The 17,965-nt window shown below is 52.5% G+C and overlaps 1 protein-coding gene and 1 long non-coding RNA gene across 2 annotated transcripts in view; one reads left to right on the top strand and one right to left on the bottom strand.

The window, feature by feature from the left end:
- Nucleotides 1-7,959, bottom strand: part of SALL3 (spalt like transcription factor 3) — a 21,213-nt gene extending 13,254 nt beyond the window's left edge. Inside the window, exon 1 of the mRNA XM_025421955.3 lies at nt 7,821-7,959. Coding sequence (XP_025277740.3) covers nt 7,821-7,902 — 82 coding nt within the window. The 5' untranslated portion in view covers nt 7,903-7,959. The remainder of the gene's footprint in view (nt 1-7,820) is intronic.
- Nucleotides 7,960-8,673: 714 nt separating this feature from the next.
- On the top strand, nt 8,674-11,596 carry LOC112643932 (uncharacterized). Its single transcript, XR_003125974.3, has 3 exons — nt 8,674-8,791; nt 9,647-9,691; nt 10,218-11,596. It is a non-coding gene; the product is annotated as an uncharacterized LOC112643932 (long non-coding RNA).
- Nucleotides 11,597-17,965: the final 6,369 nt, after the last annotated feature.

Raw genomic sequence — 17,965 nt, forward strand, 5'->3', positions numbered from 1 at the left:
AGTGGGGGGACATAAAGAAAGTTGTTCTAACTTGCTTTGACAGCTCTTCTCATTATCATGATGTGTATGTGCTGAGATGGTAGCATTTTTTTAAAAAAATGTTTTCTCTAACAAGAAAACCCATACTTGAAAACTCTGAATGCAGGACTTCTAATGCCCTTTAACCCTGCCTAGTCTGAAGCCAACATTCTTTCAGATTCACAGGCACACCAGCATCATTCAGTTAAAATCCACATATTTAAATTGGCTTTGTAGTTAAAGATAGAAGTTATTAATTAATTATACCCATTAGTTAACAGGGCTTAAAATTTTTCATCTCAAGGTAAAACCATGTCAACGCGAGGCAGTACAACAACAGGACAGCCCTACAAGCCTGAGGGATTTATTTCCAAAGCAACTGGAAATTTTTTCTTTCTTAAGGAAGGGGTTGAAAAACAAGCATGAGAATCATTATCATTATCGTCAAGGTAATTTCTTTTTGGCATCCTCCTGACTGTTCAAGGATGGAGAGACCGGGGCTTGTGCACAGACCAGGGATGAGGCAGGAACTGACCGTGCAGGGCGAAGTCACACAAGGCAGGAGGTGCCGAGTCCTGGGCCAGCTCGCAGGGGAGCCTCCCCTCCCGGTAGACAAGCCCCTCTGGAAGAGCTCCCCTGCCAGTGCCCCGCGGATCTGTTGCACGGGCCGCACCGGCGGGAGGAGCCGCCGCCGCCCCGGGAGCCAGTCTCCTTGGCTGATACCAAATGTGAACCAGCCTTGACTTCAAGCTGGGTGCGGGTCCCTCGTGCTGAACTGGTTCTCCTGAACAGGGTCAGGAGGAGGGAGGAGAGGCTGGAAGATAAAGCTGCTTCAGTTTACGGGAGGAGATGTATAATTAGTTCAGCTATCCCCACACTTGCTATTTACACCGAAGACTTTCAGGGTTTCTATCACTGTTCGAATATTCTCCAGCAAGTTCTATGTTGCTCGGTTCTCCAGGAGAATGGAAATGGGTTCCACGGCCTTTCAGAGACAGCCTCTAACAAAAGGATGGCTTCCATGGGAGGCTTAAAAATAGATGGATTTTTTTTTTTCCTCTAACAGAATGTTTAAGAAAAAATGTTTCTAATCTTAGGAACAGATCCCTCAGAGTGAGAGGAGCCCCCCAAAACTGTTTCATTTCTCTGTTTTAATTCCTGGTCAGCTACATAATATGCACGGATCATGTTTTCACTGTCTGTAAGAGCATACTCTGGTCTGAAGAAGACGATAGGCAGGACATTTATAGTTGTGATGGTCTTTTTAAGGTCACAAGTGAAAAGCACTGTTGGAATATATTTAAGAACATCTGAGAAATAACGCCTTCCTTTAAAAATGTCCAACTACAGCCTTCTCTGGGAAGTCCCATGCCTGGTGAGGAAGCGAAGCAATTACAAACACAAAGTAGAGAGGTGCTTTGTAATTTTGTGTATCAACCTCAAAGGCTCACCATTTTTCTGCTACACTTTCGCTACCTATTTTTAATTACCCAGATTAACAAAAAAGGAGAGTAGAACTTTTTGAGCATGGGGAAAGGGATGTTAACTTTTCCACTTTAATTAGCAACTGTAAAATGCCACCTGGGTCTGCAGAGAAGGGAAAGGTACTTTCTGCTTTGCTTTTACCATCCCTTAAAAATCTAGAGAGCATTTTTCAAGTTTTCCTAAATTGTGAAGAGACACTTATTTTCTTGCAAATTAATTCTTTTTAACTCCTTATGATAGCTTTGAATCCCATAAAGAAAGATGAATTATCACATACTGAGCCCAAGCTGTGAAACAGGAGGAGACAAATAGAGACCCCTACTGTGTTTAACAATGTAGAAGAAATTCCAGACGCAATAGAAAAATTTTGTCCTTTCCCCTAGACCTCCAAGCTTGTGCGTATGGAGCTGAACAGTGGAGGGCACTCGTGTTATGCTGAACGCCAGCGCTGACCCGCACGCTGGCTTTCCTCGACTCAGTGGCCCACAGCTCAAATTTGTTAAGTAACGACCACCTGTGGCACAGCCACCAAATGTCTTCTGTTTGAAACACTGGCAGTTCCTAATCTGTGTGGTGAAGCACCAGGGAGGGAAAACACTGTTTCCTTTATGGACACATGCAGATGGAGCAGCCACAACACACATTGGCCTTAACTCGGCCTCGACGCCGGATCGAATAATAAGATGTTTGTTACACTTCAAGGTTGCACGGCAGCCCTTTCACTGACATGCTGTGCGGAAGGCACACGCACCAGCATCCACGCCTGCTGCACACATGCACACGCGCGCACATACACACACGCACACATACACTCCTGCCAGGGGTCCTCAAGGAGAACCACTTCCACCAGAATCGGGCCAAGGGTGAAGACAAGGTTTGTGCGGGGGCATTTCTGGTTAAGCTGAGGCCGGTCTGCAGTGCACTTTGCCACACGCCAGGTCCCAGCGGGGCTCCTCCGGGCTGCCCACGCCGCGGCCCTCACTCACGCCACTTGGGTTTCAGATCCGCTACACGGAAAAATAAGTAAGTAACCCAGACCACTCAGACCTACCAACACACCTGGCTGCAAGCAGACAGCGCCAGAGAGGCACGGACACCATCCTGTCCAGGAGCAAGGCTCTGATGAACTGTAACCGCCTCACACCAGGGCTCAGGCTATTAAATCATTTCCAGTATTTGTCAGCACTTTACCAGTGAAGTTTACACATATGCAAAAAATCATCTGGGCAGAGCCACTGCCCTGGGCCCTAGGTCGCTAAAGCCAGGGAATCTGCATGGCCCCAAGCCACACAATGGAATTATCTAACACTGCTGCGGAGGGGTCACTCTCGAGAGGAGGACCAGGAAGGCCGCCTGCACACCAAGTGCCATGGCACCTGCAGGGTTAATTAAACAGTTCAAGATGTAATGGCCACACAAAAGAAAACCGTTCTCTCTTCTTTAAGAACTATAAACACTTGTGCTGAATGAGATGGGCATTTGATAAGCCCTGCAGCACGGAGCAGGCTCCCGGGTCTCTAGTTAACACTCGGATTCAGTGTTAACACTTAATAGAACAGCGTTGAGTCCTGTTGCCAAGGTCAACAGCACAGATGCACTAATTGTATTATGAGCTTGACATCTAGTGGCCACCCCTGGCAGGGCAAAGCAGGCAAAGGTTAAATCAGCAAGGCCTGTCACGGCGCCTCTAACTACCCACCTTCTGGGAGAGCCAGCGGAAGCGCCCCCACTCTTGCAGCCCTACCTTCCTCGGACCTCAGCCGGGCTTGATGCTGCGCCGCTGGCAGCGGCTTTCCGGCCACGCAGGGAGGCAGGGGGGCAGGGGGGCAGAGGGGGCAGGGACTGCAGGGTCAGCCTGACCCCAGCGGGGGTGCCTGGGGAAGACAGGCCCACGGAGGACAAGGTTTAGACACCACACTGGTGCCGGCAGGTCTCTGGTGTAAGTTCCTGCTGCCGCGAGAGGGTCCCCTTTAATTAACAAACAAATCAATCTTAATCTCTCACATAAATAGAGCCCGTTACTTAATTTCATTATTTCAATTAATATTTTACACTTTCTGTAACGTGACTTGACCTGTTTGTTGGCTTGGAAATCACGCTGACAGGGAACTGTATCCTAAATCCTAAAAGTGTTCAAATTGCAGGAGAAAAATCTAAGGTCAGGGTTTTTTTTCAGATGCAGAAGTTTATTGAGAGTAATATTAAAACACTCCATTTTTACATAGATTTTACTTATGTCTGATTTGATATGAAATGTGTAGCAAGTTAGCATATGCTGTCATCACAAATCTGTCCCATGAGTAACAGAACAAGATCTCATCTTTATGGAACTAAATCAGATATTCTGGTCCTACTCTGGCAACTAGTCAAGAAATCATGTAGGAAAAGAAAAACTAACAAAACAAAACAAAAAAAAGAGCCCTTCCTGTTATAAATATCATGCAGAGAGTATCCTCCTTGAAACTATTTTGCAACGTTAAAAAACAGTGTAGAACATCATTAGCAGTGAAGACTTATTTTACTTAAAAACAAAACCAAACAAAACACCAAAACACTCTGTGTCAATTCTCACACTGAAGACTGCTAAATTCCAATAGACGTTCAGAACACACAACACCTCCTTGGCTGTATCTCTGCTGAATTCCTCCCCCCCCCCACCACCACCCAGTGTTCTCAGAGCTACCTTGAGATGAATGGTAAAGCCTCTTAGAGATTGCAGTTGAAAATGAAATCTGACCCACTTTTGCCTGCTTTTGCCATCATCTTGTATACAAAAAATAATCAGCTTGCTAAGTAATTCCTGCTGTTGGTACATGCCTTCTTCTTTTTCCGGCTCTGAACAGATCTAAAAATATTGGATTATGCATGTATTGTCGAAGTTCAACATGTACATAAAAACCCCTTGACTGCTGCTACATAATCAGTTCTTTCTCTGTAAGGTGGGAATTGGCATGCTTTTGTTGACCACCAATTTATGGATTTTTAAAGAGGTGAAGTTTTTAAAATGTTATTTTAAAAATAAATATTTGCAAATTCTTCTTTTCCTCTCCTGCCCCCCTTGGATACTTTTCACCTTTCATGTTTCAGAGAAAACAATCTGCCTACAAATGGTAGAAAGTGGCTTCTGTATTGTTTGCTTTTGGAATGCTGAATTGTAAATGTGTGTAGTGTGGGCTGGGGGGAGTACTCAAGGCAAACCATGCATATACAGATAAAAGAAAAAAGATCTCTTCACCGAGGGCTGGTGGCCTTCTTTCCCTTAATTTAAACACAGTCTGTGAATACCACTGGTAAATTCTTAAATCACAGGCTTATCACATTTAAAAGGATTTTTAAGATAGCCTCATGACTGTAAGTTGGCAGAAAATAAAAACACACTTTGAAACAATTAGTGCTCACAAACAAAATACAGGATGGCAAATTGTTTTAAATTGTAATAACCTTTTGTTCTTCCTTAAATACATATTTTCTAACGACAATAAAACACATCTTTATTAAGCTGCATTTCATACAACAAAGGAGAGCAATACCACACTTTTTAAAGTTCTCAAAAGTGCTGTTCTGTCAGAAGTTTTAATTAATTTTTCTTAGAGCAAAAATATTCAGCTGGCTCAAAAGATTTCATCACCGGTGGCACACGTTTAACTGAATTCTAAAGCTGCCTCACATTTATTTTCTAGATTTTCAGGAACAAGAATGAAACAATTTGCAATTTTAAATGGTAGTTCTTGCAGAGAGAGTCAGTCTTAGGCATCCTTCAAATAAAATTTTACAACAGGGTAACTTCAGAACTTAACATAAACCAATATTACTTTTTCTCATTTAAGATATGACATCGTATTTCATTTCTGCCACGGTAAGGTCTGGATAACACTGAAGCTATTTTGGGATAGCTACCATTTTATCGCTTGCCTAAAAACCAAAGCCTGAGAAATAGTCCTATATATGTTTTAAGAACTAATCTCTTTTAACTGTAAACTGACGTGATTGTGCATCTCTGCCGTCCCCCACACCGTACTAAAAACTGTGCATGTGTTTGTTTTCCATGGCATTATCAATAGCCTTCAATTTTACTTCATGCATCTACTGCTTTAATTAATATGTCACGCCCAAAGTGATACAAAAGAATTATCTACTTTGTCTGTAAAACACTGTAAACTAACTTAGCTCTCTTATAACTTCATGCACCGTCTGCTTCTTCCCCCTGCACTTAACAAAATTAAAATTTTGAGAATATCTGATTCGTGTCAGAGTGAGGGAGTTTCCACAACTGTTTCTCTTAAAAAAAAAAAAATTTTTTTTTTTAGTTATCTTACTAACGACGATCAGCACGACAGAGTAACACATCCGTGAGCATTCCTTGAGTGAGCAGAGAACAGAGTATCTTTTATACTCCACGAACAATCAGCTTCAGAATAATTAAATCAGAAAGAACTATTTTTTAAATAGTTTGCCTAAAGTACCTTCAAAACAATCCAGGAAACATACTATTTGACTAAAGCTCAGCCCCAGACAGGCTATTTCTGGCCTGTTGCAAAATACGATCAGGAACTGTGGCAATATCTTGATTACAATTCCCAACGACTGTGAAAAACCCAAGCTTGACAAACTTTAATCCTATGATGGGTAAAAACTCTGAATACGCCTCACCTCTAAATAAATTCAGTAACAAGAGGAATTCAAAACACAACTTGTAAATAATTTACTCCATCTTAGGTTTTCAAATATAGGCTACATATCCCTCAACATGTTTACACTATTAGGCTCACCAAGCTCACATTTCTGACGTGAAATTAAAAATGAATAGCAAGGCCTCAGCTTGTTAATTGTTAAATACAAGAGGTTTTACTCTATTAATTAAAATATGCTTTAATAAAAGGAGACATTGCACATTTTGATAACGGCCCTACAAAGCTGAGAAGTATTTACATTGTTGCATTTTGGGGCGGCTGTGAAAGCCGATTTTAAGCTATTCAGGAGCCACAATAATAAAGCTTTAAAATTCCTCACTGGGATGCAATGTAGTTCTTTTGAAGGAAAGACTGTCTTTCTCATTCGGCAGAAATAAATCCATTCATTTGATCATGTAGTCATTGAGGGCAATACAAAACAAACCAAGTGTGAGAAATTCTATGTGATGAAGTAAACAAAACAAAAAAAAATCCATTTCCATGACAAAAAGATTCTTTGTCCTTAATCTACCCACCATATGCAAGCGTTTCTTTTTAGCATATCTGCTGTTCTAATCTTGGGTGACTAGGCTACAGATAAGGCTCCCTACCTCCACGGCGACAAAAAGACCCTAACGAGTCCACTAATTTTATTTAATTCATTAATTCCCGCCGCGTTAGCAGCATTTTCTCCCTTTGCCCGTTCCGGCGTGGACACGTACCTGCTTCGCCAAACTTTACAACGCCCCGGGATAAACTCCTAAACTCCTTTTGTTTTTTGTTTTTTGTTTTTGTTTTGTTTCGTTTTGCTTGTACCGTCTGAGCCTCCGGGTAAGAGGATGCACCTCTGCCTCCGAACTTACAAAGGGTCCATCACAGAAGTTGGGCAGCGGGTTTTGTGCAGGAGGCCGGGAGCCGCGCTGGGAGCTCGGCGCCCCGGCCGCCCCTGCGCGCCCCTGAGACCTGCGGCAGCGGCTCCCGCTCCCCGCTCCCGCTCCCCGCTCCCCGCTCCCCGCTCCCCGCTCCCGGCGAGGGCAGGCCCCGAGGCGCCGCGGGTGCACACCGGCCGGGCGCCGCCGCGGGGTCCGGACCCGCCCGAGGGGACTTGGAGCCGCCGCCAACGTGCCGGGTCCGCCGCGCTCAAGGACCGCCCCGCCGCGCGCCGGGTCCCCAGGCGGCCACGAGGAAGGCCGGGCGACCGCCGACCGCCGACCGCCGACCGCCGGCCCGGGAGAGGGGCAGGCCGGAGGGAGGGCAGCGGCCCCGGGGCCCGGCTCCGAACAAAGCTGCCCCGGCGCCGGCCTCCCCGGCCCGCGCCCGGCGCTCGCGAGCCCCGACACGTCCCCGTCGCCCCGCCGGCCCGGGTCGTCCGCGCGCAGGAGCCCCCGGGGGGCGGCGCGGCCCCCAGCACCCCCCCCCAGGCGGGCCGGGCCCCCCACTCGCCCGAGCCCCGGCGCGTCCGCGCACCGCGCCCCAACTCCGAGCAGCCGGACCAAGTTTACTTGCCCGCAACTCCGCGCCGCGCGCCGGGGAGGACCCGGGTCCCCGCGATGGGCCTGCCGGGGCCGGGCGGCGCGCCCCGACCCCGCGGCCGGCGGCCCCCCCAGCCCGCGCCGCCCCCCGCGCCCGCCCCCCGCGGCCCCTCACCGTGCTCGGGAGCCCCGTCCGGCGGCGGCAGCTCCTCGTCCGACTTGAGGTGCTGGGGCTTGGCCTGCTTGCGCCGAGACATGCTGCTAGCGGCGCGCGGGCCCCGAGCGGGGCGTCGGCATCAGCATCAGCATCAGCATCAGCGGGGCGGCCGGCGGGGACGGCGCGGGGCGCGGGGCGCGGGGCGCGGGGCGCGGGCGGCGGGGACGGCGGCGGCTGCGCGGGCCGCGCATGGGGCTGAGCAATTAGGCTGGTGAATAATGCATGGCCATTAGCGGCGGGCCGCGCCGATTGGCCGGGCTCCAGCGGACTCGGCGGCCTATGCAAATGAGGCCGCGCTCGCAATTAGCGGCCGCGCGGGGCGAGGGGCGCCTGCGGGACCCGGCGCGGCGGCGCTCACATCGCGGCCCCGGCGGCTCGGCTCGGCTCGGCTCGGCTCGGCTCGGCGCGGGCGCTCCTCGGGGCCGGGGCCGGGGCCGGGGCCGGGGCCGGGGCCGGGGCCGGGGCGGCGGGCGCGGGGCGCGGGGCGCGGGCGCGGGCGGCAAACTTTGGCAGCGTCCGCGCGGCGCCGTCTCCGCCGGCGCGCCGGGCTCGCCCCTTTATAGAGAGTCTGCGCCACCGCCCGCGCCCCGCGCCCCGCGCCCCGCGCGCCCCCCCGCCGCCCGGCCGCCCCTCCCGGAGCGAGCGGCCGCGGGCAGGGCTCCGGCCCGGCGCCTTTGTCTCGCCGGCCCGCCCGGGCGCCGCGCTGCCTGCGCTCCGGGCGCGCAGGACCGAGCGGCCGGCTGGCTCGGCTCCTCGGCGGCGGGGCTCGCCCGGGCTCAGGTGCCCCCGCCCGCGGGCCGGCCGTCCTCTCCGAGCTCGCGTCCCCTCCGCGGGCTCCGCCGGCCGCCGGGCGGCTCCCAGGCTCGCGGCCGCAGCGGAGCGGAGTGCGCACGCCGGGGTGGCGGGACTTCGGCAAGACCAACTTTCCGGTTCGGAAGCGGCGCGGGCCGCGCGGCTCCTCCCCTCCCCTCTCCTCCCCGTGCCCCCTCCCCTGCGTCCCCCGCCTCCCCGCCCCCCCCGGGCCTCTCCGACTCGGAGCGCCCGCCCCGCCCGCCGGGCCTCCCCGCCGCCGGCGGCTCCTTAAATCCAGCGGGAGGGAGGGGACGGCGGGGCTCCGGTGTCCCCCGCACTAGCTCCCCGTCCCGACGGGTTCCGGCCGGGGCGTCTGCGGAGTGGGCAGGGGGCGCAAGGTGTCCCAAGGCCCCGCGACTCAAAGTTCCAAGTCCACGAAAGTCGCGCGCGCGGCCCGCTGCGTCCTAGGACTTTCCGGGATGACGGGGTGGGGGGCGCGGTGAGGGGGTCGCGCGCGTGCGGCCGGGCCCAGCACCCCCGGGGGGCCTGCGCTGCGCGCTCCCGCACACCCCGGCGCCCCTCGCCCTCGCCCTCGCCCGCACGCACGCGCCCCGCCCCGCGCGCGCACCCCGCCGCCCCGCGCACACGCGTGCTCGCCCACTCCCGCGTGCTCACTGTCGCGCGTGTCCTCGGCCCCCGAGATGTGCCCCAGGCCCGCCCGCGGTCCTAGTTTGCCTTTTTTCCTTTCCTAAATTTCTTATTTTTGTGCCTCACAAGTGGCCCTGTGTGGTACGAAGCTTTGGCACAGATGGCCTTCCCGGCGTCTGCGCTGGGGAAGCGGGAGGTGACTCGTCAGCCCCGAGCGCACGGGGGGCTGCGAGCTGCTCGCGTGGCTGGGGGGGGGGGTGCTCTGCCTGGCTGGGGGTCCCCCGGAACGGACCCCAATCCCAGGCTTCTCGCCCGCCTCTCCGCGGGCTTCTCTTCCTTTCTAGAATCTTCTCGCTTCCAGCCTGGTTCTCTCACCCGCCTGTAGTTGTGTAAGTTTCACGAAGCAACAGCTTGGGCTGCAGGAAAGCGCAGGGTGATGGGGAGAGGAAGGACGCGCACAGGTCGGCGTCGTCTCCAAAGACACCCCACACCCCCCGCGTCGCCACATGCATCCCCCCCCCCCCGCTAAAAAAAATCCCAAAGGTTGGTTCTGTTTCGCTTTTGAGTGGCGCCCGTATTCATTTAGGGCGATCTTGCTTTTGAAAAGAAAAAAAAAAGACCAATAAAAGATGTCTGAAGTCTAGAGTTGACTGGCCCTACACCACGCTTCTAGGGTTGAGCTGGGAGGTTGTCCTACCCTGTGAACTTTCGCGAACGCGGCGAGCATTGGGGGACGCTCTCGGCCGCGGCACCGAGGCGCTTGGCACCGGAAAGTTTGCAGCCTGCAGCCGGGCTTCGGGGCTTCGGGGCTTCGGGGGCGAGCGGGGGAAGGGGCGAAGGGAAACGGGGGCAGGGGGACGGGAAGGGGACGCGGGCGTGCGGAGGGGCGGCTGTAGCGAATGAAGTTTCTTGCAGAATTTGCAGGACCGGCCAGAGTTGGGGAAGTTGCAGAGCTGCCGCTGAAGGTACATTTCGGTGACGCAAGAGAAAGAACTCGAACACAGTCCTCGGTGGGGCAGACCCAAGGGTAAAGGTGCACTGCTTTTTGGGGACCTGGTTCACTTTCTCTTTTTTTTTTTTTTCCTCCTTTTTACAAAAAACTCACACCTTAAGCAGCAGCAGCCGATGTAGGCTGTCGCGGCGCCCGAAGCCCTTTCAGGGAAGCCCGAGCCGGCTCCCCCGCAGCCTCCTGGCCTCTGGGGCACCGACTCCTCCTCTTTGGGCCACTAGGCGCGCGCCGACCTCCACCTTTTTTGTTCTTTAGGCCATTCGTCCGTCCCCCCCCAACCCCCCCGCCGCCAACTGCTTTCCCACAGGCTGGCACGATTTCCCAAGTCTTCCTGGCACTTGCAAACGCAACTGTTTAATTTTGTCAACTTGGCTTTGCATTTTCTACGAGGGTGTGGTCTTTGAGAGGGTCTTCGAGGGGCCTCCAGTGGAGGCAGATCTGAGACCCCGGCCTTTTATCTGTAAGAAGCAAGCCCGCAGACTGCAGAGGTGTCGCGCCAGTCGTGCTGAGCTTTGTACGGGGGAAGGTGCAGCAGGCTGAGCCTGGCGCGGTGTTGGACACAGTGGACCGGCGCGGACGCAGGACTCGGAGCTGCCCCAGCCGGACCTGCCCGCCGTCGGCTCGGGTCGCGCCGGCTGTGCAGAGTGCAGTGGGCCGGGTGAGGTCGCCGGCCCAACACCGCCCTCCGCGCCTGCTGCGCTGGGATTTCGTTGAGAAAATCGAGCAGACGCGGAGGAAGGGGTCAGGAAGGATATGAAACGGGAACCCTTGCGAATTCCGGCCAGCGCTAGAATGGTGCAGATCAGTGCATCTGTGGCGCATCCTTCTAAAAATCGACTGGGGTAAACAAGATCAATACATTTTTTTAAAAGGTCTAAAGCAAAAGGCGCATTACCTCCTCACTCACCTGTTCTGCTTTCCTTGCCTCCCTCCACTGAGATCTGAAACTTTTCCTTAATTGTTTTTATTCACTGCAGCAAGTTTTAATGAAAGCATATGCATCTGAAGCTTGAGTCACAACCATAGATTTATTGTGAGGTGACAGCATGTCAACAGCATATTTTCACAGATGAGGGACAGGATTATCCTCCAGTCGTGCCTAGATTAAGGGCAACCACAGAAATGGAAATGCGTGCCCGAGGTGCGGACACCGGCTCCTGCATGTGAGACACATACACTCACTGTCACATGACCACTGCCTATTAAAATTTGTAATACCTAAATACTATTGCAAAAACAAAAGTTGCTTTTCTTCTCTGTAATTAAATCTAATTTGTTAATTGTCTTCCTCTTGCAATGTTGTTTTCATCTTATGAGGCGACATGTTATTATTTTGTCTGCTTAATAATATTATTTACAAATTAATACTGTAGATTACATTAGCGGAACATATAATTAGATGTTTGATTTAATTTGTATCATTTATTCAGATAAAACAGAAAGCCTATCTGCAGGATGGATTTGACAAGGGGAGTTGAAGAGTGGGTTCTGTTCTAATACCTCAGCTTAGTGAAGCTACCTGGCTCTCCATCCACAAAGCACACTTTTACCTGAGGTGCATTTGGTACTTTATCATGTGCTTATTTACCTAGCCATTTAATACAGAAAAAGTATTCAAGTATTACAGCTCTATTTTCTGTCTCCTTTCAGGCTTTCCCCCTCAAATCAAAGTTCTTGCCACTGGCTTTCACTCCCTTCTCTCTGGTTCCTCCTCCACCCCCAACTTTTGTTTTGGGTCCTTGCCATTAAATCCGGCATGATTTTGTGTCTTTAATGCTGTGACAAGTGACCGCTAATTGGTTCTCACTTGAGCAAAGATATTACCATACTAATATTATTATTGGTAAGAAGAGGTAATTGATAACACCACCTGCCACTCTGGGGCAGTCACAATGATAAATGTTTCCATCAACAGGAAATCTGTGCTTGGTGTACCACAGCCCAATGCAAACAGCATGTCAAGTGCCAATTATAAAGATGTTGCTTTTCTGTTACATTGTGGGGGCGCTAGGAAACATGGAGCCCCAAATTATATTTATGGCTTTTTGAAAATGCTTTTCCAAGCTTCTTGCTCACCCACTTGAAGATAACTTTCCCCTTTAAAAAACAAAAAATGTTCTCCTTAAATAAACCAATACACAACTAACTGCCCCGCCCACATTCCACTCAGCCCCTGCTGTCACCCTCTTTCTTGGCTTTCAAAGCTCTTGAGGTGAATATGCCGAAATTTTTAATAGATGGGAACCAAGAACATAGCATATAAATCCATCTAGGTCTATGCGCTTCGCAGCATCATGTCTGTTCATTACAGGATGGCTTACTACCTCCCCGGTAGGCATCCCAGGCAAACATTTCGTAGCTTTTTAGGTCTCACAGAGAAACACCAGCACATGGCCATTCGTCTTCACACTTGGGGATGCAAATGATCAGAAAGTGCGTCTCTTGTGACCGTTGAACTGTGTATTTGGGCTGCATATAGATCTAGGAGAGGCACTTGAGCATGTATGGTGGCATAAATAATACTGGCCGGCTAAAACTGTGACTCCCTTGCTTATAGGAAAGCTCAAACGATTATTATTAGCTTGCATTATTAGATGCAGGCCTCAAAAGGCGAAATCAGCTATTGATAATTGCAAGAAGTATACAGCAGCTACTGTATCGATCGGCTTGTCCCTATTCCCCTGGTATGGGAGAGATAAGAAGACTCAGTCTTTAGTGCAATATAATTTCTTTTGACCTATCTGCTTGCTACAGACTTATGATGAATAGCCAGAGTGGTTAAAGTCCTTTATCACGAAAGTTACCCCTTGATATAATATTGATTCTTTATAACTAGCTCCAAACACAAAAATCAAACTGTCCACTTGACCATCATCATCATCAATATCATCACAAAGCCTCTGGAATAAAAGATCAGCACCAGCCTGAAAACGCTTTCTATAATCTTACCAGCTAATCTTTATTTGCTGATGATGAAAAGAAAGTGGGGGGGGGGGGGCAGAGGGAGAGTGAGCGGAATGTCATTTGGACGAACACTGTATTTATATGCGGACATATGCTAGGCCGACGCGCGGCGGCCACTCCTCGTCGGCACCCGCGGTCAGCGTGGCCGGCCTCCCCCGACCCCCGGACTGGGGCGCGGACTGGGGCGCGGGAGGCCGGGGGTCGGGGAGAGACGGCCGGAGCTCCACGCGAGCTGATGTCGGAGACGGAAGGACCCCCGCGGCCTCCAGGGTCACATGTCCCGGGCGCTCGGCCGGCGGCCCCGGCGGGAGCGCGGGGAGCGGGGCGCACGCCGGGTGGGCTCGCCAGCCTGGAGGGGCCACGCCTGGGGCGCACATCAAAGGCCGCCGTGCAATTGGTGTGCATTTCCCCCAATTAACGGCATTTCCTGCCCCCTCCCCCGCCGCCCCGCCCCCGCGCCGCCGGCCGCCGGGCGCAGGGACGAGCCTCTCCCGGGAGCGCGCGTGTCCCTGCGGGCGCTGTGGACGCCCAGCTCCGGCCCCACAGAGTTTCGGGCGCCTTTTGGGGGAGGGGCTTATGGGAACGGGGGTTGCGGACAGAACCCCAACTTCTCAGTCCTTGATGTCCGCACCAACAGACTTCCATCCTGGTCTCGACGGGCCGCCGTACTCGGACACCTTCCGCCGGACACCCCCGCCCCAATCCCTCCTCCCGCGTTCCCGCAACCTTCAGCCTGCGGAGCGGGGTGGGGGCGGGGGTAAAGGACGTGCAGAGGTGCAGGGCCTCCCCTCCCCAGGCTCCGCGGTCTCCCCTAACTAGTGCCGCAGGGGCTGGGTGCTCGAAGTCCCCCGGAGCTCGGACCCCACTGTGTGTGTGGGACACTGCCGCGCCAAGGCCCCTCCCTGGGGGCTGCCCCGAGGGAGGCCCCTCAGGTGGGGCGGGGCGCAGGCGGCCTCGGGCTGGGGGCGGCCCGGCTCACTCCCCCACCTCCGGTGCCCTCGCCTCCCTTCGGGCCCAGGGGCGCCTCCCACCCCCACTCCCTGGTGCCGACCCCTCCACGCGGGGCCACTTCGCTTGATCGCAGCCTGGGGGCGCCTTGGACGAACCCCCACGAGGGATTTCATGACCTGGCGCCGCCCCACGGTGGTCCTGGAGCCCTGAGAGAGTGCTGGGGTGGGGGGCGGGGACGCCACACCTCGATGACCCAACCAGTCTCCTCCTGCTCGGTGTGGGGGTGAGAACGCAGTGGGCGTGAGAACTGAGCGGCCACCCCTGCTCGGGCCCCAGCGCACTGGCAGCGCGGGGGACACCCCCTCCCCATTTCCCTGGCTGCACCACACACCCGCTCTTCCTAACATGTTCAAAGCGGGCCCAACTTTGATGTGACCGGTCCCATCGGTCTTGGCTTTCTCATTATCACAAATGTCATTTGCTTTGGCTCTGAGCTCTGCAAAAACGCAGAGCTGAAATTCTGCAGAAGGCCCAGCCTGTGGGCCAGGCGCTCACCCAGGGTCCTTGAACCACTGTGTTGGGGTCCTGCTCCCGTTCAAGGATGAATGTCTTCACTATGAACTAATGCACTGTGCTATTAGCAGAGCAGATCCTTCTGGCTGTCCTGGCAGGTCAGGGACAGGAGAGGAGGAGCAAATATCATACAGATCAGAGAGTTCACATTCCCCAGGCGGGGAAAAAAAAAAAAAAAAAAAAAGCGAAAAACCAAATCAAGAAAAAGGAAAAACATCACGACAGCAGGAGGAACAGTCTCATACTCAAACTGTGCAATATGATTTCATTAACTAAATAAATGACCTGGTAGGTCCAGACATGTGGGCTGCCTCCTGCCGGGCCTCCCTAGCAAGACTGCTGGGCTCCCAGGAGGTGCCTCTTTGTGCCTTAGTGAGGCCCCATTGGGGAAAAGGACAGCTCTCAGGATTCCAGAGCTTCCCAATGTCATCAGATCTGCTTCTCTCTTCTGCACTGGGAGCCACTGTTTTGCTTAATAATGTATTCCGTGCCTTGAACTGTATACGCTTGATTCATCCAGACTTTTCTGTTTGAAATCAGGTTGGAGGAAGTGAAGTAGAGCTCCTGCATGAAAGAGGGCGCTCCTTGCCCTGCAGTGAAGGGGGCACGCTGTTCCCCAAAGACACGGATTTTCTTGGAATTGGAAAGTTAAAAAAAAAATCCTGTATAGAAATTTTGATCACTGGGTGGAAAGTGGATTTGCCTAAAGTCTAGAAATGTTGTTTCTGCACATGCATACTCTGCTTTAAGAAAACCTATTGAACCGGATTTCATAGGATTGAAAGTGGAAGGGGTCATTATTTGCTTTACAAAGAGTTCCTCACTTTTCAGGAGAATTCACTGCAGATTTGTCTTGAGGAGGCAGTGCTGCAGTATACTGTAAATCAGCCAATCTCTACCAATTTCACAAAGCCAGGCTCCCCATGTCCCTGAAGGTGGCATGCTGGTGGCTCCTCAGGAGTGGGGGGCTTCAGCGATGTCCTTCAGCTAGTGCGGCCAGCATGGTGGGTGTTTCGTTGCTCAGCTCCAGGGAAGAACAGCTCTGCTTTTCCGCGTCAGCCCCACCTCGGCCTCTGGGGCAGCAGTGGCAGTAGGCCTCATGAAAGCATTGGAAGGAAGGGTGGGCTCAGACGCTGAGAGATAACATGTGTGGCTGGAAGAAGGGACCCAGGCAGGAGGGAAAATCAAACGCTCATAAAGAGGGCATGTTTACCTACGTGATGGAACCATTTCCGGGGAAAGTGGGGCTCAGGAGAAATCAGAGGCCCCGGAGAGCAAGAGGAGGGGGATGGATGTGATCGTGAGACCACAAGGGGCTGTCGGGTGCAAGCTCAGAAGGAGGTGGTCTCAGAAGGAGCCAGCAGCGAGGGTGGGGATGGCTTCTAGGGCTCTGTGTAGCTGGCTGACTTGGAGGGGCTGAAGGAGAAGCTGAGGTTTGCAAGTGGCCTGTCAGCTTGCTGAGTCCCATGTGGTGTGACAGGCCTCACTGGTCCCTGTCCTCATGGCATCTGCACCAGAGAGATGCCCGAGCAGCTGTCTGCACCTCCACTGTGGGCTCACTCTGCACACCTGTCTTTGCTGGGCCCCCCTCCCACTCTGCTATGGGGCTCTCCAGGGTTGAGAAACAGTGCAGCTCCATTTGGTAAACTGCTTACTGGTCTAGGTGGAGAATTTGGGAACAAGAAGTGGTGTTTGCTTCCCCATTCGAGGCACAGGTATCATCCCATCTTCTCTGAGTGGGCGTCTTTTGCAACTCTGGAAGATTATGGTCCTTCCCATGTAATCTCACTCTGGTTAGGTTTCATCTTACATTGTTCTCAAATCCATTTCAGAGCCAGGTTTTGTGCGCTCCGGTCAGAAGTCCCTGCATGCGTCCCCTCCAGGACTTGGGGCCACCGTGGGTACTCTGTTAATGTGGGGCCCTGGCCCAGCAGGCCTGAGAGTGGTCATCCAAGATGTGCGCACACATCCACGAGCTCTGAGCTCTCAGGGTAGAGTCCTCAGTCTGTCCCCTTAGGTGTCCTGAGCTAATTCAGGGGGAGAAGTGTTCACGCTGCCTTCTCAAAGTGCCTCAACCCCAAGGCATCTTTGCTGAACATCTTCGGGGCCGGGCATCCTGCCGTGAGCCCTAGTTTGCTGGTTTCTCCAACTGCTCTGCTTATTAACCTATTTTACAGATGCACTGATATCCATTTGATGATATTAAGGACGTGCCCAAGGTCACATGTAAGCTAGTAAAGGAACCTGCGCTCACTTAGGTCTTCCTCAGAGACCTTCACAAGTGAGCATTGCCTGTCCTTACCACCATGCAAAGTTCCATCCTGTTAATGCATGCTCTGACAATTCTGACGTTCAGGATTTTCTGCACACTGTATTTTTCCTTTTGCCTCCGCAGCACTGTGCCAGTCTTCGTAAGTGCCACGTCAGCCTCCTCAGGGGCATCTTGCTCTCGTCCTTCCTGTTATGGTTGCTGTTGTTTGGTTGGGTTTTGGGGGCAAAGTACATAATTTTCTTTTGCAGATGGATTTGTTCAGATGGTCTTCCGCCTTCCCCTTCTGTCCCACCTGAGCCAATGTCCTGTTGGAACATCTAACTCATCTGAAATAACCTTTCCTTTCATTTTCTTGGCTGATTTTCAGATCCAATTTGACTTTTTTTTTTTTTTTTGAGGAAGTCTTTCAAGATTATATGTACTTAACTCTCTGGTCCTGCTTTCCTTCTCCTCCTCCTCTTCCTCCTCCTCCTCCTCCTCCTCTTTCTTTTTGCAATCATAGATACTACATAATTTGTCCACCTGTGTCCTTAAATACGATCACATACTATTTATCCACCAGTTCCGTGCTGAGGGTTTTGTTGTATCCTCAGATCCCCCAACACCATACAAGGAGCTTATTGGTAGCCCATGCTATGGGAAGGAGCTAGAGACCGCTAGAGATTTGGAACCTGGTACAGGGCCACACCGCTAGAGCTCCGTGGATGGAGGGGTAGCCATGGGCCAAGACACCTGTGCCCATGAGCTTAGCCCCTTCTTTGAATTAACACTGGCTACACCCTGGTGTCTCTGAAGACAGAGCTCCATCCATAGTCTCCAAACCTTTGCAGGGTTGAGAATTAAGAAAATTGCCTCCAATATGTAAGAACCCTTGACTGGTCATTAGAACCTTCT

This window comes from Canis lupus, chromosome 1, assembly GCF_003254725.2.
Source record: "Canis lupus dingo isolate Sandy chromosome 1, ASM325472v2, whole genome shotgun sequence".
NCBI classification, from domain to species: Eukaryota; Metazoa; Chordata; class Mammalia; order Carnivora; family Canidae; genus Canis; species Canis lupus.